The sequence below is a fragment of the Vigna angularis genome, chromosome 2 (assembly GCF_016808095.1).
Source record: "Vigna angularis cultivar LongXiaoDou No.4 chromosome 2, ASM1680809v1, whole genome shotgun sequence".
NCBI lineage: Eukaryota > Viridiplantae > Streptophyta > Magnoliopsida > Fabales > Fabaceae > Vigna > Vigna angularis.
Window position 1 is genome coordinate 37,523,814 of NC_068971.1, and position 17,455 is coordinate 37,541,268.

Here is a 17,455-nt window from a genome sequence, read left to right on the forward strand (position 1 = left end):
AAGCGAGTGACCGAGTATATATCTAAAGTGGAGACGATAACAAATCAACTCAAAAGAAATGGAGAGGAGTTGACTATCAGCCGTATTGTGGAGAAGATCCTAAGGTCACTAACTAAGGACTTCGAGAATATTGTGTGTGCAATTGAGTAGTCCAAGGACTTGACCATGCTCTTGGTTGAAGAACTTGTTGAGTCTTTGGAGGCACACGAGCAGCAAAGGAGAATGTTGTTTGAGCCACTTTACTTCAGGCAAAACTTGACCTAAAGGAAGGTGCTCAAAACATTCGAGGCCAAGGTGGTCCTAGAGGAAGAGGTCGTGAACGAGGAGATTGTGGCCAAAATGATGACGAAAGTGATTATGAAGACGACCAGGAGCAAATTGGTCAATAGAACTAGTGTGGCCATAAACAAAAGGGAGACCTAGGAGGTCGGTTAAGTAAGTCTGATGTTGAATGCTATAAATGTTGTAAGCATGGCCACTATGCAAATGAGTGCAGATCAATCAAATGTTAATATTATGATAAGACCGGTCATATAGAAAATATTGTCGAGATGAGAGAAAACATGAGACAAATCTCCTTACTAAGGAAGCCAATGAAGAAATTGGAATCCTCTTGATGGTAAGAAGCTTGGATGTGGAGCTACCAAGCACGAGCTGCAAGCCCTGATTGTCGAGCTTAAGTGCCAAGCTACCGAGATTGGATGTCGAGCTATCGAGTAAGAGCCCGAAAATGAGTGACAGGAGCATGGAAGAGCATCTACATGGCTCGGTGAAGAGCTTGGAGGAGTTGATGGAGAATCCGATTAACATCATCGAGATCTCAAATAGACACAACGTAAATGTTGGTTCAACAAAAGAAGATGTAAATGGAGTAATGATAAGTATATCAATGAATAATGATGAAGCGATGACGAAACTAAGATCATAGATGGCGAAAAAAATATTGTTGCTTCTTTGTACGTTGTTCCTCTTAGGAACCCTAGCTTTCACCTAGACGAAGAAATAAAAGGAGGAATTAAAAGAAGTAACGAACTTTGATGCTGAGATTGATGGAAATTTTTCAAGACGTTGAGGGTAGAACCAAAAAGCCAATAATCAGTATCTACCTCCTTTTCTTATTATTGATTAGAATGGCAAACATGTTGGACCAATAGTCAATAGTGATGTTGTTAGTACATTCAATTTCTAAACGAAACGTATGGTTATGATTGCAAAGTCTAAGGATGCAATAAAGGAATTTGTTGAGAAATTGGAGAAACTAGCAGAGGAGTTGCTAGATATGCTTTGTGAAAATCTTGGATTAGAGAAGGGGTACATGAAGAGGGCGTTTTATGGATAAAGAGGTCCTCATTTTGAGACAAAGGTGACAAATTACCCTACGTGTCCAAAGCCAGAATTGGTGAAGGGTTCTCGTACCCATACAAATGCGAGTAGGATAATCCTTTTCTTCCAAGACGATAAGGTGCGTGGCCTTCAACTTCTTAGAGATGGGCAATGGGTGGATGTGCCTCCCATGCGTCATTCCATTGTTGTTAACCTTGGTGATAGATTGAGGTAATAAGCAATGGGAAATACAAGAGTGTGAAAGCTCGTGTGATTATTCGAAGTGATGGAATGAGAATGTTGGAGTCCTCATTTTACAACCCTGGCAGTGATGTTGTTATCGACCCTACACCATCATTGTTGGAGAGAGAGGCATAGAGGAAGAGTCGTTATTCTAGATATAGTAAGCGTAAGGATTTATAGTATTTTTCGTTGGAGAAAACATCTTTGTTATAAAGAAAGGTTTTTCAAAAGATGAAAATGAAGATGAGAGGAACCCAATCACCAAAAACAAATTGGCCAAAGCAATAGAGAAGTTGATCAAGGTGAAACTGAAGAACTCAACATTTACTGAAAAGAGCAAGTTTGGTATGGGTGGATGCGGTTCAAAAAGTCTGGATGAAAGATAGAATAAACATTTAAGTTTAAAGGAGAGTTTTGTTAGGGTAAACTCAAATATGATACATTTAATTGGGTTGTTTATTTGTTCAAGAGTTTTGTTAGTTTTAGAGTGTAGGGGTGAGTAGATTAATATAGTTGCTATTAGATAATGATAGAGAATAAATAGTGTCTTAATTGTAGAGTTTATGATTTTGTAGATAAAAAGACAATATGTAATTCTATAAATTGTAGAGTTTAATGGTTAATGGTCTTAATGATTGACACAATATAAAAAACACTAGAAATTTTTTAAAAACATGATAACGAGTGTCATTTTCTAATACTAGAAATATCAAAGTGAGTCTCATTTTCTAACACCAACAATCATAGGGTTTTGTTTACAATAGATGAAAAGTTACATTCAATCAAAAATAATCTCCTTCTTTTACAATTGTATGTAAGATTTACACTCATTTATATATTATATGTTTTTTTCTTTTTAGTTAATATAAGACATGAATACGTCTTATTTCGAATATATAAGTAAACATTAATAATAATTCAATAACTAATAATACAATAAATATAATAAATAATAAATATTGTTAATAAATTTTGGATAACTGTGATATTATATTAAAAGACAATAAATATAATAAATAATAAATTTTCATAAGACACAATAAATATAATAAATAATAAATATTATTAGAATAATTCTCCAACTGACATAATCTTTAAACTTGAATCCATATTATAAGAGTGAAATATTTCAATTATTTATATATTATGTATGTAACTTACCGTGAATGTTAAACCGAGACAATGAACATGCCCTCTTAACTCGAGTGGGAGAATGGTAAATAAGATAAAAGAATGATGGTGGAAGGTATGAATTTTCCAATAAAAAAGTTTAACGACTAAATTGGAAATAAAATGTTTGGGCAAAAAGTCTTGATGAGAAGATGTTGGTTGATGATGTTAGTGGACAAAATTGGACTCCAAGGTTGATGGTTATGATTGACACCTGTGAGTGCAGGAATTGTGTTTGAATTGGGAAATAAAAGTTGGAAATTGGTAAAAAGATGTCTCCATGTCGGAATCTTAGAGGGTTGAGACGACAACAAGATATATAAAATGGACAACTGAATTGAAAAGATTGTGCTAATTTTGTGATATAACAAAGTGCCAACAAGGCCACATTCTAATACTAAGACATCACAACCCAAACGTGTCAAAAAAGTGTTTGACATGCATTTATGTCACACAATCTAAAACAGATTTTCTTCGTAACTAAAGTGGTTCACAATTATCCACGCCCCAAAAAACACTTAATATGAAAAGAAAAAAAGATGTTTTTATGCATACCAAAAACATGTTAGTTTAGATACAGATGAAGACTGATGAATGCTTTTGGCAAAATCTAATCCAAATCTGATGTTTTTTGTTCTTGCACGCTAATTCAGGAAGCCGACAGGTAATTTAGGAAAGGTTAAGGGGAATGTAATAAAATTGGTCAGACCAAGTTTTACGACAAGTATTTAAGTAGTGTGCAATTCAAACTTCTAATCTTATAAAATGTTTTACGAAATGGTGTCTTGTGATAATGAAGTCTTCATTTTATAGGTTTGGTTGAGTTTCAAGTTTTATGGGCCTCATTATTGTAGGATTAGTTATTGGATCGATGCTGTGTAGTGTAGGCCTGGTAACTATGGCAAATTGTTGTTGGGCGGCTTCTTCCTGCACTCATATTTTTTCTTCCTGCACCTACATAAAATTTAAAACCCCCAAATTAACCCGCTTATAAAACAAAACTTGTCACGAACTATTTGTTTGAGTGGTGTTTCTTTGTATACCTCAAAAATTCCAACGGCCACTTTTTTCTTCGTTTAGGAAAGAGTGTTATTAAGCGTGGGGAGAAAAATAGAAGAAGGTGAGTTGCTACTAAGATGACAATGGATTGGCTTCTCATAATGCTTATCCGCAATTTAACTTATAAAATGAAAATTTCACCTACAACTTCTCTGTTACTTGTATTGGTATCCATTTCAAAAAAATCTATGAATATTTTAAAACATGTAAATATTAAAAGATATATTTTATACATTTTAAAATAAAATATAAACAAAATTACAAAAAAGTATAATAAATTTAATATAAATAAAACAAAATATAAACTAAACTTTAATTTTAATTAAATTAAATTTAATAAAATATAAATTAATTTATTTTAAATTAAATTAAATAAAATAAAGTATAAATTAAATTTTTATTTTTATTTTTATTTTCTGTGAGTAACTAGTTAAATGGTGTAGTAACTATATCAACTTATTAATAAACTGATATTAAAATATCAATTATCCATGATCTTCAGACATTAAATATCTACAAAAACCAACCAACGTCGTGGATTTTATGATGGATTGGGATAATAAAGTACTCAAAATTGACATAAGATGCATAACTTTTATTTCTATCTAAAGAAGTTCGAAGTCCTACTTTATCCTTTAAGATTAGGTAAGAAACATAAATTTGCACTTATTTCGAAAATCTTCAGTGTAAAGTATATTATTTGTAAGATCTTATATCATAGATAACGAATCTTCTTTTAAAAAAAATATCAAAATCTTCAAAATGACAAAAAAAAATATTTTTTCAAATTTATTCTATTAAGAGGAAATATTGTGGATCCTAAAAGATCATATTGATTTATGAAACTGGCATAACATGGAATGATATATAAAAAAAGTAGTGTAAGATGTTATCAAAGATAATACACAATATTATTTAATTTTACTTTTAATTAAATTAGGATCTCTAATACTCTATGTAAAACAGAGAAAAAAAATTACAGCACACAATTAATTATTTTCTATTATATAATTTATTATATAATGTGTTTTTCAGTATTTTCATTATAAATAATCTTATATAATGGATTATGTAACCATAATTTCTAGAAGTTTGAATTTTTAAATCTTATATTTTAGTAATATTAACAAATAAAATGGTATTATTATAAAATTATGTCATGCTTATTTTTTACTTATTTTTCTTTTCTTTAACATTAATTTATTTTTTTTATATATTTCTTTCTTCGTTATGAAAGGAAGTGTAGATTTTACATTTAGGTTTAGGTTTGAAAATCCTACGATACCTAATATTTCATTAAAAGCTTTGAAATATAAGAAATAGGTGTTGACTAATTTTTTCTGCCTACAAATGGTCGGTTCCTTTGTTAGGCGCCATTATGTTTGCACCGCCCTTTTTCCTTTCTTTATTCCTAAGTTTTTTTCTTTTCGATTTTTCATCTGATTTAGTGAAAATTGATAAAAAAAGTTATAGAAAAAAAAATAATTTTAATCTTTTCATAGTGTTAAGTATTATATTATTCAATAATTTAAACAATGAATTTTAAGCTTTTCACAAAAATACTAACAAAACGGAAGCTTATTTTGATTTAGGTACTTGGGCCTTTAATGGGCCATAAGTTTGTCTTCTCAATATTTGGGCCTCATTATGGCACTCGTTTATATTGAGCCGAATTTGCTAATCTAGTCCTAACCAGCAGAGAACTCCCATGGTAACAGCTTGGGTGTTGCTCCCTCCACCACCTCAAGTGTTTCTGTACCTTTTCATTATTTTTTTTTATTTCAAAAATATTTTACACCCCTCTATTATTTTTTTTATTCCAAAAATACCCTACATCTCTCCACTATCCTCAACAATCTTTTTTTTTCTTTCTCTGCATTAATGGAGCATTCATATGGCTTAGATTTAAACTTGTGATATATTGCAAAATATAAAATTCAGAGGAAACTTCAATATTAGTGCTTCTACCATTTTCATTTTATAAACTTAAAAGTTAGATGCAAATACAAAATAATAAACATAATAATATTAATAGTAAATAATATATTATTATTATTATTATTATTATTATATACTAACTTTATAATGACGAAAGAACTAAATAAATTTCAAATCTTTAACAAATAACTTTTCTTTTATATTTTAAGTATTTAATAATATTTTTATATTATTTATCTAATAAATTAAATATTTTATTCAAGTTATTTGAGTCAAACATGTCGGTAATTTAAAACATAATATAATGTTAAAAATTATAGATATTAAATGTAAAAAAAACACCCATATATATAAACATTTTTCTAGAAATTTAGAACAAAATTTTATCATTTATTAAGTAATTTGAAGAAAAAAAAATATATTGAACAGTGAAAATAAGATTGAATCAAACTTATTTAAGGGAAAGTGTAAATAAAATTTTACAATATATCACAAGTTTATATCTGAGTCATGTGAATGCTCCATTAATGAGAGAGAAAGAGAAATATTGTTGAATATAGTGAGGAGGTATAGGGTATTTTTGAAATAAAAGAAAATAGTGGGGAGGTGTAGAATATTTTTAGAATAAAAGAAAATAGTGAAGAATTGTAGGAGCACTTGGAGTGGTGGAGAGAACAATACCCTAACAGCTTTTTTAAATCGTGCCTAATTATTCTCTCCTCTCTTCGTAACTATGTCATAATTTAACAATTATAAAAGATATTTTTATAATTTTCATATAGTTGTATATATTTTTATTTATCCCTGCTAGACATATGAGTATATATGTTTATGTATTAGTGAACGCTGAGAAGAGAATTTAAAATTTATTAATAATGAGGGTTAATTTGTATATTGATAATATTTGTTTTTAAATTCAACTAAATTGATTATTTTTATTTATATGTGTGATTATATTATAAGTTTGTTGTATTATGGACTAAAAGGAGTAATGTCGAGAATTTAATTAATGTATGTGATGTATTTTCTAATTTCAGTATACTAATTTAAAAATAAATACTAAATTAAATAGTAAAAAATTAATAATTTTTTATAAATATAAAGTAGAAGAGTTTTCCTTTTAACATTCCTGAAAAAGGAAAACATTAAATATCATTTTTCTTGAAATCATAACTTTAGCATATTATTAATGTAGTGTAGTATCCTATTTTAATTACTTACAAGTGATAAAGTAAAACTATATATTTAGTATTAATAGTTATTTCCAAAAGTAAATAACTCTAATGATATATATATATATATATATATATATATATATATATTACAAAAACAACTAATAATAATTTAGAGTTTTTAAAAACTCATATAAAGAATAATTATTAGAAGTTAAAGAAGATTATTCTGTATTATCACCGTCTTTTACTAGAAATATATCATCACATATCTCTTCATTTGCTCACATCGTAAAGTGATAATTGTAAAAGAGAAACAAAATATAAAAAACATAAAAGAGACAATAGGATAAGTTGATGTAAAAAAGAAAAATCCTAACACATTAAAATCAAATCAAATATAAGTTAAGCATGTATTAAATACAATAAATCATATAGATACACACAAATAGTTGACATTAGACTCAATTATTCTAATACATACCCTCAACATTGAAATTCACTAAGGGCGTGCACTGTAGTAGTATTTATGCTCTACAGAGTCATAGGCAAAAGAGGTATCACTCTACTACCTAACTTATCCCCTTCGCGCCTAGGACTAAACAAAGTCCATAGGCTAAGACCTCCTCCTACTCTTCACGACATAACACATTTTACTATATTTGAGTGTGAATGATTATTAGAGCGTCAAAATACCCTCTTACTAAATATCATATGTCAATGCATACACTAAAGATCATCACCAAAAGAATTTCTCCTTGAAATTCCTCCAACACTATCATCATACATGTCCATAGCTATATTATCGCCTCAATTAATAATAAACAACCTTATAAACGTACATCAATTACATCACAGATCTATCTCAAATACCAGTAAATTTTGTCATAACAGCCTAATTTCATTCTCAAAATAAAATCAATCATCATTATGTAAAACATCAAATTTATCAAAATCACTCATACCAAAACAACTATTTTCTCTTACTTGACTCAATAGCTCACAAAACCCTAACCAGTGAAACTCCTCCAAACTTGCAAGATGTTCTATCTACACGTAGAAACATCACAAGAATGATCAGGACATATATTTATGATCATTGATCAGCAGAGACTCGTATAAATGAGCAAGAAGATGCATGCAAGTGGAAGAGATCACATATAACCGATAACAGAGATAGACCAAGAAAAAGGCTAAAACACAACTTACGCGAATGAAAAAATTGATTGGTCCATATTGAAGAGCTTGTCGCAAAGATAAATCCTACATTCTTTGTTCTTTAATCAGACGAACAAAGGTGTAGAAATCTTAAATAGAAGTCAGAAAACTTTAAAAAAGTGATTTATAGAAAAATGATGTGTTTTAAAATAATGAAATTCATTCACAATAAAACTATTTATATTAAAATAATTGAGTCTTACCATTTTTAAATTACTGTTATTTAAAAAATTTCATTTTTTAAGTCTTTATACTTAACAGGGTGAATTTATTTTCACAAGCATACTTCCCTCCACTTTCTATTAGAGTTATAATGATTAAGGAATGTAATTAATTATAAGTTTAATATCAATTTTGTTTCTTATAAATTATAATAATTATTCAATATTTTTTATTTGTTTTTTTATTTAATGTAGTCTTATATTAAAAAAATAATAATGTAATTCTTTTGTTTAGGAATGGAGGATGTGTGGAAGAATTTCAGCTCCACTTTCAGAAATTTTGTTGGTCCCCACCCATGCCGGTTCTACTAGAATGTGTGGAAGCCACAAGCCTAAAGATAGAACTTGACAGCGAGAGCAGGAACAACATTTTAGAAAATATGAAAACTACATTAAATTAAAAACAAAGTAAGAAAAATAAATAAATAATTACTATAAACATAAACACCAAAAATTGTATTAAATTTTAATTGTTTTGTTATTTACGTTAAATGTGGTTATTTTATGGTGGTTTTTATTTTTTATATTAATTTTTCTCATTAATGATAAATATGTAAAATATATAAAAACAGAGATACAGCATAATTCAAAGTAAATTAATTAACTTAATTTTAAATTTTTATGCCAATGGATAAATTGAAGTAAATTTTTCCATAAAAATTAATTTGTTGACATGTAGGAAGTGATTTTTATGGGAAATTATAACAAAAGGTTTTGTATATTAAACAATTTATTAGCCTCCATTATTTTCAAATTTTTTTCTCTTGTTAAAACATTATATCAAGTATGATATTTATACTTATCTTTCTTTAAATATAGAGACATGAAGTAGAAGAAAAAAAGATAAAAATAAAATAGAATTTCCTTAGTTTAAAAGAAATAGAAGAAAAATGGAGTATATTATTATAATATTAATTTTAAAATAGAAAAAATCAATTTTTAAGAAATTTAACTTAAAAATAATGTTCATTTTATTTTTATTGTATATTATTATAATATAGCATACGAGGGAGTAATAAATTGACGGGGGAGGCTTTTTTACGTTTTTTTTCTCTTAAAAAAATAAGTTAGTTGATTTTAAAGAATATATGAAATTCATAAACCATAATTTTAAATTTAAAACACGACTTATAATTAAAGAAAAAAGTACTAAATCCAAATTTTAAAATATGACTTCTAAACACACAACTTATTATAACAACTGTTATAAATCGCATGAGACCTTTTTTTTCTTAATTGATCTTCTTTTGACTGATTTTCTTAATTGATTTAAAACCCACTAAAATTTCCATTTTAAAAAATATTCTCTAAAATAAAACGTTAAAAAAAAAGTAAGTGAAAGTTGGTAATTGCTTATATAGAGTATTTATTTATTTTTATATCAAAATGATTTATAATTATAAAAGAAAACCCATGATAATTACTTGTTTTGTTTTGTGTGCATGGCACCAAACAAAACCTTATCATTAATTCTTCTGAAAATGTGGTACATTGTTTGAAGTGGAATTAAATTGGTAGCGTGAACCTCGAGTTCCAAGAAGTTTCGGCGAAAGTTCCAGTGAATACAAGGAAACCAAAAATAGGACCCACCTACACCTAACAATAACCTCAAAACAAAACAAAATTTATTTTTATATATTTTTATTGCTATATCATTAAATATTTTTCTTTCTCTTTTTATTTTCTCTTTATAGAGTGGAACATAAACAAGTGGAGTTCAACATCACTCCAAGAACAAGCAAAATAATTACATGTTAGGAAAAAAAATAAAATCTTAAAGAAAAGATAAGAAAAAAAATAAATTTTACACAAAAAATAAATTTATACGGAAATAAAAATTAAAAAATAAAATATAAATTAATTTATAGAATTAATTTTTGTTTATCATGATAAACTATTATTTTTCTTCTATAACAGAGTTAACATGAAGTTCATGAAAAAGTGTCTTCTTTCTCTGTTAGTCAAAACCGACATCAGACGTATATTCCAATGCCAATCCTAAACCCAACATAACCCACTTACGTTGTTATCTTACCAGGTGTCGTCATTGATGCCACGTGGCCATTTCCATTTGATTTATTGTCCTTTACAATAGTTAAAAAAAATATATTATTTTACTAAATTTAAATCTAAGACGATTCGTGAACGAGAAAAACGAGACTTGTAACCGTTTTTGTTTTTATTTAATGATATTATAGTAATGTAACATTGGAAGAAGACTGGAAATTAAAAACGTTAGCAAATCAAGACTAAAATAATGGTATAATAAATTTATGAGTTTTTTTATATTAGATATTTTAAAAGTCAAGTATGTACTACTTCTAGATTTTAAAATAAACAAACTTATCTTACTTCATATTCATTAATAATTATTTGATGATTTTACCTTCACAAAATAAAAATAAAAACAGTAATTTATTTACATCGTCCTTTATCTAATATAAGGACAAAAATATTAGAAAGAAAGTATTTAAAATTTATTTATGTTTAAATTATTTCTTCACTGTTTGAATCTATGACCAATTTCTTTAAGATGGTTCTAACACATTGTTAAAAAAGTATTTAATTAAAACAACTTCAATGAAAATATATCTCTAATTTTTCCACTATTTTTTGTATTTTTTTTAATATATATTTATTTTTGATTATTTCCTTTCTTAATTTTGCGTGTAGTTTGAGTTTTTTTCCTTAAAAAAAGAAGAGTAGTAGATTTTCTTAATTTACATAAGACTTTTATACGTGTGAAAACGGAAATTATTTATGCAATTGGTGTTCCAATCAAACAAATTTCCAAATTTGGTACAATGAATAATTTTTTATTGATATAAAGTGTATTATTTACATGTGAATGAACCTTCAAAAAGTCAATCTTCAAGTTGTGAATCTATGAGCCATAGAGTGGATTTTGTGTTGAACCTCAAATTCAGTGTGTTGTAGAAAACCGTCATAATGATTAATTGTATACTTTAATAATTAATTCTATACCTTCAAATATAACTTAAACGAAAACACTAAAATATTTTTATATAAGAGTTGATTATTACATTGTTTTGGTACAATGAAAGGAGACTACTTATTGATTTGCATGTTTAAAGTTATAAATATGAAACAAAAAAGTAACATAAATATTATAAGAGATAATTATCACACATTGAAAAAATATGAAACAATAACAATTTATTATGATGAATGTAATTCACCTGTCACGTGACTAGTGTAACACATATATCAATTTAGTTTTAATTGACATACTAAAAATTTATTAATATAAAAGAATAAATTTTACTTTGTCAAGTGTAACGTAGTTATCATAAAAAATTGAAAAAGTAACATATCTTTGACATTGTTAGTACTAATATAATGAAAAAAATATAATTGAATTAATTTTTCAAAAGAATTAATTGAATAAAATAAAATAAAACAAGGAGTTTGCTTGAATTATTTCAACAAAAATTATGAACAAAAGAGTAAGTTAAACTTTTTTTATGTTATATCAATCAAGCGAAAGACTACATCAAATATTATAAAAATGTTTGTGTAATTTTAGAAAATTTCATTTTCATCTATTCAGTTGTCCAATTTTTTCTTATCAATCAAATAGACATAAGTTCATATCACCCGTCAATTTCATATATATCAAAATTTTGTTACATTAATTTTCGAAATATTAAATCATTGTACAACTTCTTAAAAAACTTTTAAAGAATAAATGTTAAAACTTGGTTTTGTTTGTGACACCCAGGCACTGAGATGAGGGCGGGGAGTGTCGCCGATGCAAGAGGCATGGTGCAGGGTGCACAGACAAGGAGCGGCTCCTGGCAGGCTTCGAGTGGAAGGGGTACATGGACGAATCGAACATACACCGGAATGAGAGGGATCTGGAGACTGTGTAGGTATGAGACTATACAATTGAAGGATAGCTTAAAGGAATTGATTTGACTACTTATATCACCAAATGCATTTGTTTTTCGGTAGCCTGACTCATAAGAACTTCATAGTTAAGCGTGCTTAGCGATGGTCCCTGTGAGTTGCCGGGACGTTACATTGTTGCCCCAACAATACTAAGAAATACTTTTTCAGTCCCTTTTTTCAATTACTTTACATTTATAAGTGATAAATAGTTGAACAACTCTTGTAAATTTTATGCACCTCTCTTTCAATATCTTTTAAGATGGTATCTAAAGTATTGAATGTACTTATTTGTTCTTTTAGAATAAATATAACATCTCAAATGTAATATTTTTCTACAAAGTTATATTCATTTGAGTTTATAAATACATTGAGACATGACTTATACCAAATCCAAATAAATCAATCTTTAGGCATTATGAGTAAATCTTCTTTAATAAGATCATTCCTTAATATTTTGAATCATATATTTTTATTATATAAATTTCACGACAAAATCACAAGTTGAAAATACATTTTGCATTGGATATTTTTTTTCTCTATAAGAGTGAGAGACATATAATCTTGACACACTTACGATCATACATTACATTAGTTCCATTTATTACCCTAAAGAGTAACGAAAATATAATGATATCTTGTAACTTCAGAAAAAATATATATACATGTTAATTAATGTGAGTTTGTGATAATATTATTGTAAAATAAAAATTGTATCTATTATTATTGAAGATATAATGTTGCAAATAGGTTATTGATGGTTTGTGATAATATTATTGTAAAGTAAAAATAAGACTATTATTATTGAAAATATAAAATTGTATTATATAAATTGAACTAATTTTTTTTCCAATTTAATCATTGCATTCAATATATTATGAGAGTGTCTAATAATCATTTATATCCATTGAAAAAAAGAATGGAAAAATTTGACTCTTTATATTATATTATGTTCAATTATGTACAAAAGTTTTGTAACTTATTTTTATTTGTATAAACTAATAAATATGTGGTATCATGTTATAAAATGGCTTGAGGTATGACATTATGTACTTAAATAAAACACATAGTGCAATCAATTAATTATACATAATAAATTAGGTAATGTATTTTAAACATAATTCATTATACTCATGGAAATTATGGATTGCAACTTCATTATGCTACCTTGCAATACTTTTCAACAATGCAACACATTTCAACCATGCACATATCAATATTGTTGAAAAAAGAAGCAAGATTTTTGGAGCAAGGAAAGGAACTCACAAACCTAGAAGCACGCAAATGAAACAAGCTAACTTAAAGCAAATGTGAAAGAAAAAACAATAATTTTTGGGACATTGAAACAGTAGAATGAAAAATAAAGGTAAAATCATAAAACCAAAAGGTCCAACTTCCAACAATTCAAATTCAATGTCATGTTCCTTCAAATAAAAAGGGTCATGCCTTCTTTTCTTTATGTTCATACTATTCATAGGAAAACAATTAGACTTGGAGGGAGCTTCATTTAAGAAAAAATAAATTGAACATGATTTTCTTTTTCACTGTAAGATTTCTGTTAACTTAAAAAACTATTGCATTGTAGTGGTTTCCATGAATTTGGTTCAATGAATTTGGAAAATTCAAAAAAGAAAAAATAGTCACAAACACTACTAAAAGCATATTATATATTAAAAAAAAGTCTTTTAGACTAAATTTACTTTTAAAAGTTCAACATAACAGGCAGAATAGTTTGCATTCCCTAACATATAAAAATTACAGTTTATCCTTTAATTAAATTGTATATGTGTAGCTTAACCCTTTTTTTCTCACTAGCATCTAAGTATAAATAATACAGTATAATTAAAATATACAATTCTAATCTGACTATCTTTTGATGATCTTATAAAAGAAAGAAACATTATTCCATTCTACACTGGTTAGGGTATATGTTGCAAGCATCCAATCAATGTGCCATATATTATTCCATAACTTTACGAGCTTAAGCCACGTATAATATACATATTATTCCACATTAAACTCTGCAGAGTGAATGGCACTTTACCTTCGAAAAAAATTATTAATTATACACTCAAATAATAAAAATAATAAAACCAACAAACACAAGAATAACGGAAAAAAAATGAAGTTGCCTTCGTTCTTATATATATTTTCAATTTTTTTATAACATGATTATGATCTTCATCTGACATGTCCCATCATCACAATCACAACCATCATCGATGCAGTTCCATCATACGAGAAAAGTCCTCAAAGCACACGAATCCGTCCCCTTTCCTGTCCACACCCTCTATCATGCGCCGGCACTCCTCTAATGTGCACCGCTCATCGCCTATCGCTCTGAACACTCGAAGCAACTCCTCTGCCGAGATCCTACCGTCACGATCCGTGTCGAACACTGCAAAGGCCTCCTTAAGTTCCTCCGGATCCGACCCGGACTCTGGGCCCGACCCGATGTGGTTCATGAGAGCCTCCACTGTGATGCAGCCTCCGGCGTCTCCGACGACCTCACTGAGCATGAGCGCTACGTCAGACGCACCTAGGCGCGTGAGAATTACCTCGAGGTCCTGGCGTGAAACGACACCATCGTTGTCTCGGTCGATTAGACGGAAGGCCTGGGCAAGGTCCCACCGAACGTCGACAGTGACGTCGGACCAGTCACCGGAGGCGCCAGGGAGGACGCTAGTGGGAGTGAGAGAGCCGGCGGCGCTGGGTGCGGTGGTCTTGTGGACGGAGTCATCGGAGGAGGAGGATCCGAAAGAGGGTGGGTCGGATCGGGATAAAGATCGGTCCTTTTTGGAGCGGAAGAGGTGTTTGGGACTGAGTTTGAGGTTTTTGGGGTTGATGCTAATGAGCTTCATTGTTGGTGGTTGAAGAGAATGGAGTAGAAGTGAAGAAGAGAATGAAAAATGTGGAAGAAGAAGAGGAAGAGAAAAGTAAAGGGTGGGGGTTGAGAGGAAAGAGTGGGGAAGGTGGTGGGATTAAATGGAGGCGCCATGAGAGGGCCATTCCTCACTCTTGGGTAGCTTCCACGAAGTTTCCTACAAATCATGCTGTCATTTTAAAAGAACATGCCTATTTATATTTCTTATTTTCCTTAACTATATATTTTAATCATAATATCTTACTTTCTCATGCTACCTAAATATTGAGTTAACCACTCCCATCTAAACTTCTTTTCAACCCCATCTTCATAAATATCTTTAATCAAAAGTATTCATTCAAATTTAAAATGTTTACCATTAATTTAGAAAAAAATAAATTTATAGCATAATAAGATAACAGGAATAATATATATATATATATATATATATATATATATATATATATTTATTGGACAGTCTAGAATAATCCTATGTTGGTATTTAAGATAAAAGCATTGTGTATCGATAATTTAATTCTGCAATCCTCTAAATCAATTATTGAGGACCTTACAGAACGGCTTATGTCCAGGAATGAGTTATATTAATGTATTAAGAGATAAGTTATATACTGATTTGCCTAGTTTATTATACCATGACCTTTATGTTTTTGCAGGGGCGGATGTTGGTTATGATAGGGCAGTCATAACTCCCCCAAAGTTTTCTTATTTTATTTTTTATATATATTTTAAAGTTACGTTTATATATTATTATATTATTTATATTAAGTTTAAAAAAGTTTTTTTTTCATTGTTTCAAGTTTCTCTTACAAGTTTTTTTAAAACTCAATATGGTATTGACTTTCTCATATTCTTTTTTTACTTTACAAGTGTGAAAATAAATGATAGAAATCAACACTAGTGCAGAAAGGGCTTTAGACGTATGTTTTTTGAGTTTTTTGATGTCCGACCTACCCCCGACGTCTTGGCGGGTGGCGTAACTCAGATTCTTTTTTATGTCTCCTCCCACAACGGACGTTTAAGAGGCTGAACAAAATGAACTCTTCAACTTCCCTGTCAGCCCCTTAAACGTCCGTTGTAGAAGGGGCCGGACGTCTATAATATTATAGACGTTCAGGCCCCTCCACAACGGACGTTTAAGGGGCTGAAGACAATTAATTCTTCAACTACCCTGTCAGCCCTTAAACGTCCGTTGTGGGGGCCGGACGTGTATAATATTATAGACGTCAGGCCCCCTCCACAACGGACGTTTAAGGGACTGAAGACAATTAATTCTTCAACTATCCTGTCAGCTCTTAAACGTCCGTTGTGGGGGGCCGGACGTCTATAATATTATAGATGTCCGGGCTCCTCCACAACGGACGTTTAAGGGGCTCACAGGGAGTTGAATAGGTGATTGTTCTAGCCTCTTAGACGTCCGTGGGAGGGACGTCCGGCCCCCTCCACAAAGGACGTTTACAGTTTCATTTATTTACGGATATGCCACCGGTCAATTATTTACGTTGGTGCTTTTATGAACGGACGTCTATGGGAGGACGTTAAAAGCCAATTCTACACTAGTGCAAAGATAACAAAACTGCTTAACGATCTCGAAAATTTGCAATTATCTTTTCATTTATTTGAAATTTGTTGAATGTTACTTGCATTACAGGTAGCTTAATTGTTCTAGTTGAACTTAAATTGTTATAAATTGTTGTTTTCTCCTCGTGGTATATAACAAGGTAGTGTAAGGTGTTTTCCTTAAATGAAATGAAATGGTTAGTGTTTTAATGATTTATTTAACGCATGAAATGGTGTTTGCTCGCATAGCTAAGGTTGTAGCTTTAACGTTGTTATGAATATTTGTTTTGGTTGAATTAAAATCATTTTATTATTATGTTGTTGTGTTTGTGATGTGTAATCTATGGTTGGATGTTGAACTGATGATAATATTCTTAGTTGATTATGCTATTTTTGTTATTATTTTTATATGACTATTATAGTTCAGTAATAAAGTCTTTCTAATGCCTTTTTGCATATTTCAACTTACAATAATGTTATTTGATAGTTGCATAAGTTTACATCAACTCACGATTAATTTGTATTTGTTTACAGAGTGCTTAAAAAAATAATTATAGACGAGTTTTAATGTTTTAATGCTACTTGATAGTTGAGAAATAGAAACTTTACATGCATTTGTTTACAATGGTTTAACAAATTTAATTACTGTAATTGTTTTTTCTCCAAAAACACAAAAATTACTCGTTGTCTTCATTTTTAAAGTTTTGAATTTATAGTGTTGCTTATTTAATTAAAGTGGTGTGGATTTTGTTACGTTTTGT

General features: G+C 29.1%; 1 protein-coding gene and 1 pseudogene across 1 annotated transcript; one reads left to right on the forward strand and one right to left on the reverse strand.

The window, feature by feature from the left end:
* Nucleotides 1–1,198: 1,198 nt before the first annotated feature.
* Nucleotides 1,199–1,701, forward strand: LOC108323283 (1-aminocyclopropane-1-carboxylate oxidase 3-like; annotated as a pseudogene).
* Nucleotides 1,702–14,362: 12,661 nt separating this feature from the next.
* On the reverse strand, nucleotides 14,363–15,300 carry LOC108323287 (probable calcium-binding protein CML35). Its single transcript, XM_017555696.2, has one exon. The coding sequence runs from the start codon at nucleotides 15,112–15,114 to the stop codon at nucleotides 14,470–14,472; it is 645 nt and encodes a 214-aa protein (XP_017411185.1). The 5' UTR covers nucleotides 15,115–15,300; the 3' UTR covers nucleotides 14,363–14,469.
* Nucleotides 15,301–17,455: the final 2,155 nt, after the last annotated feature.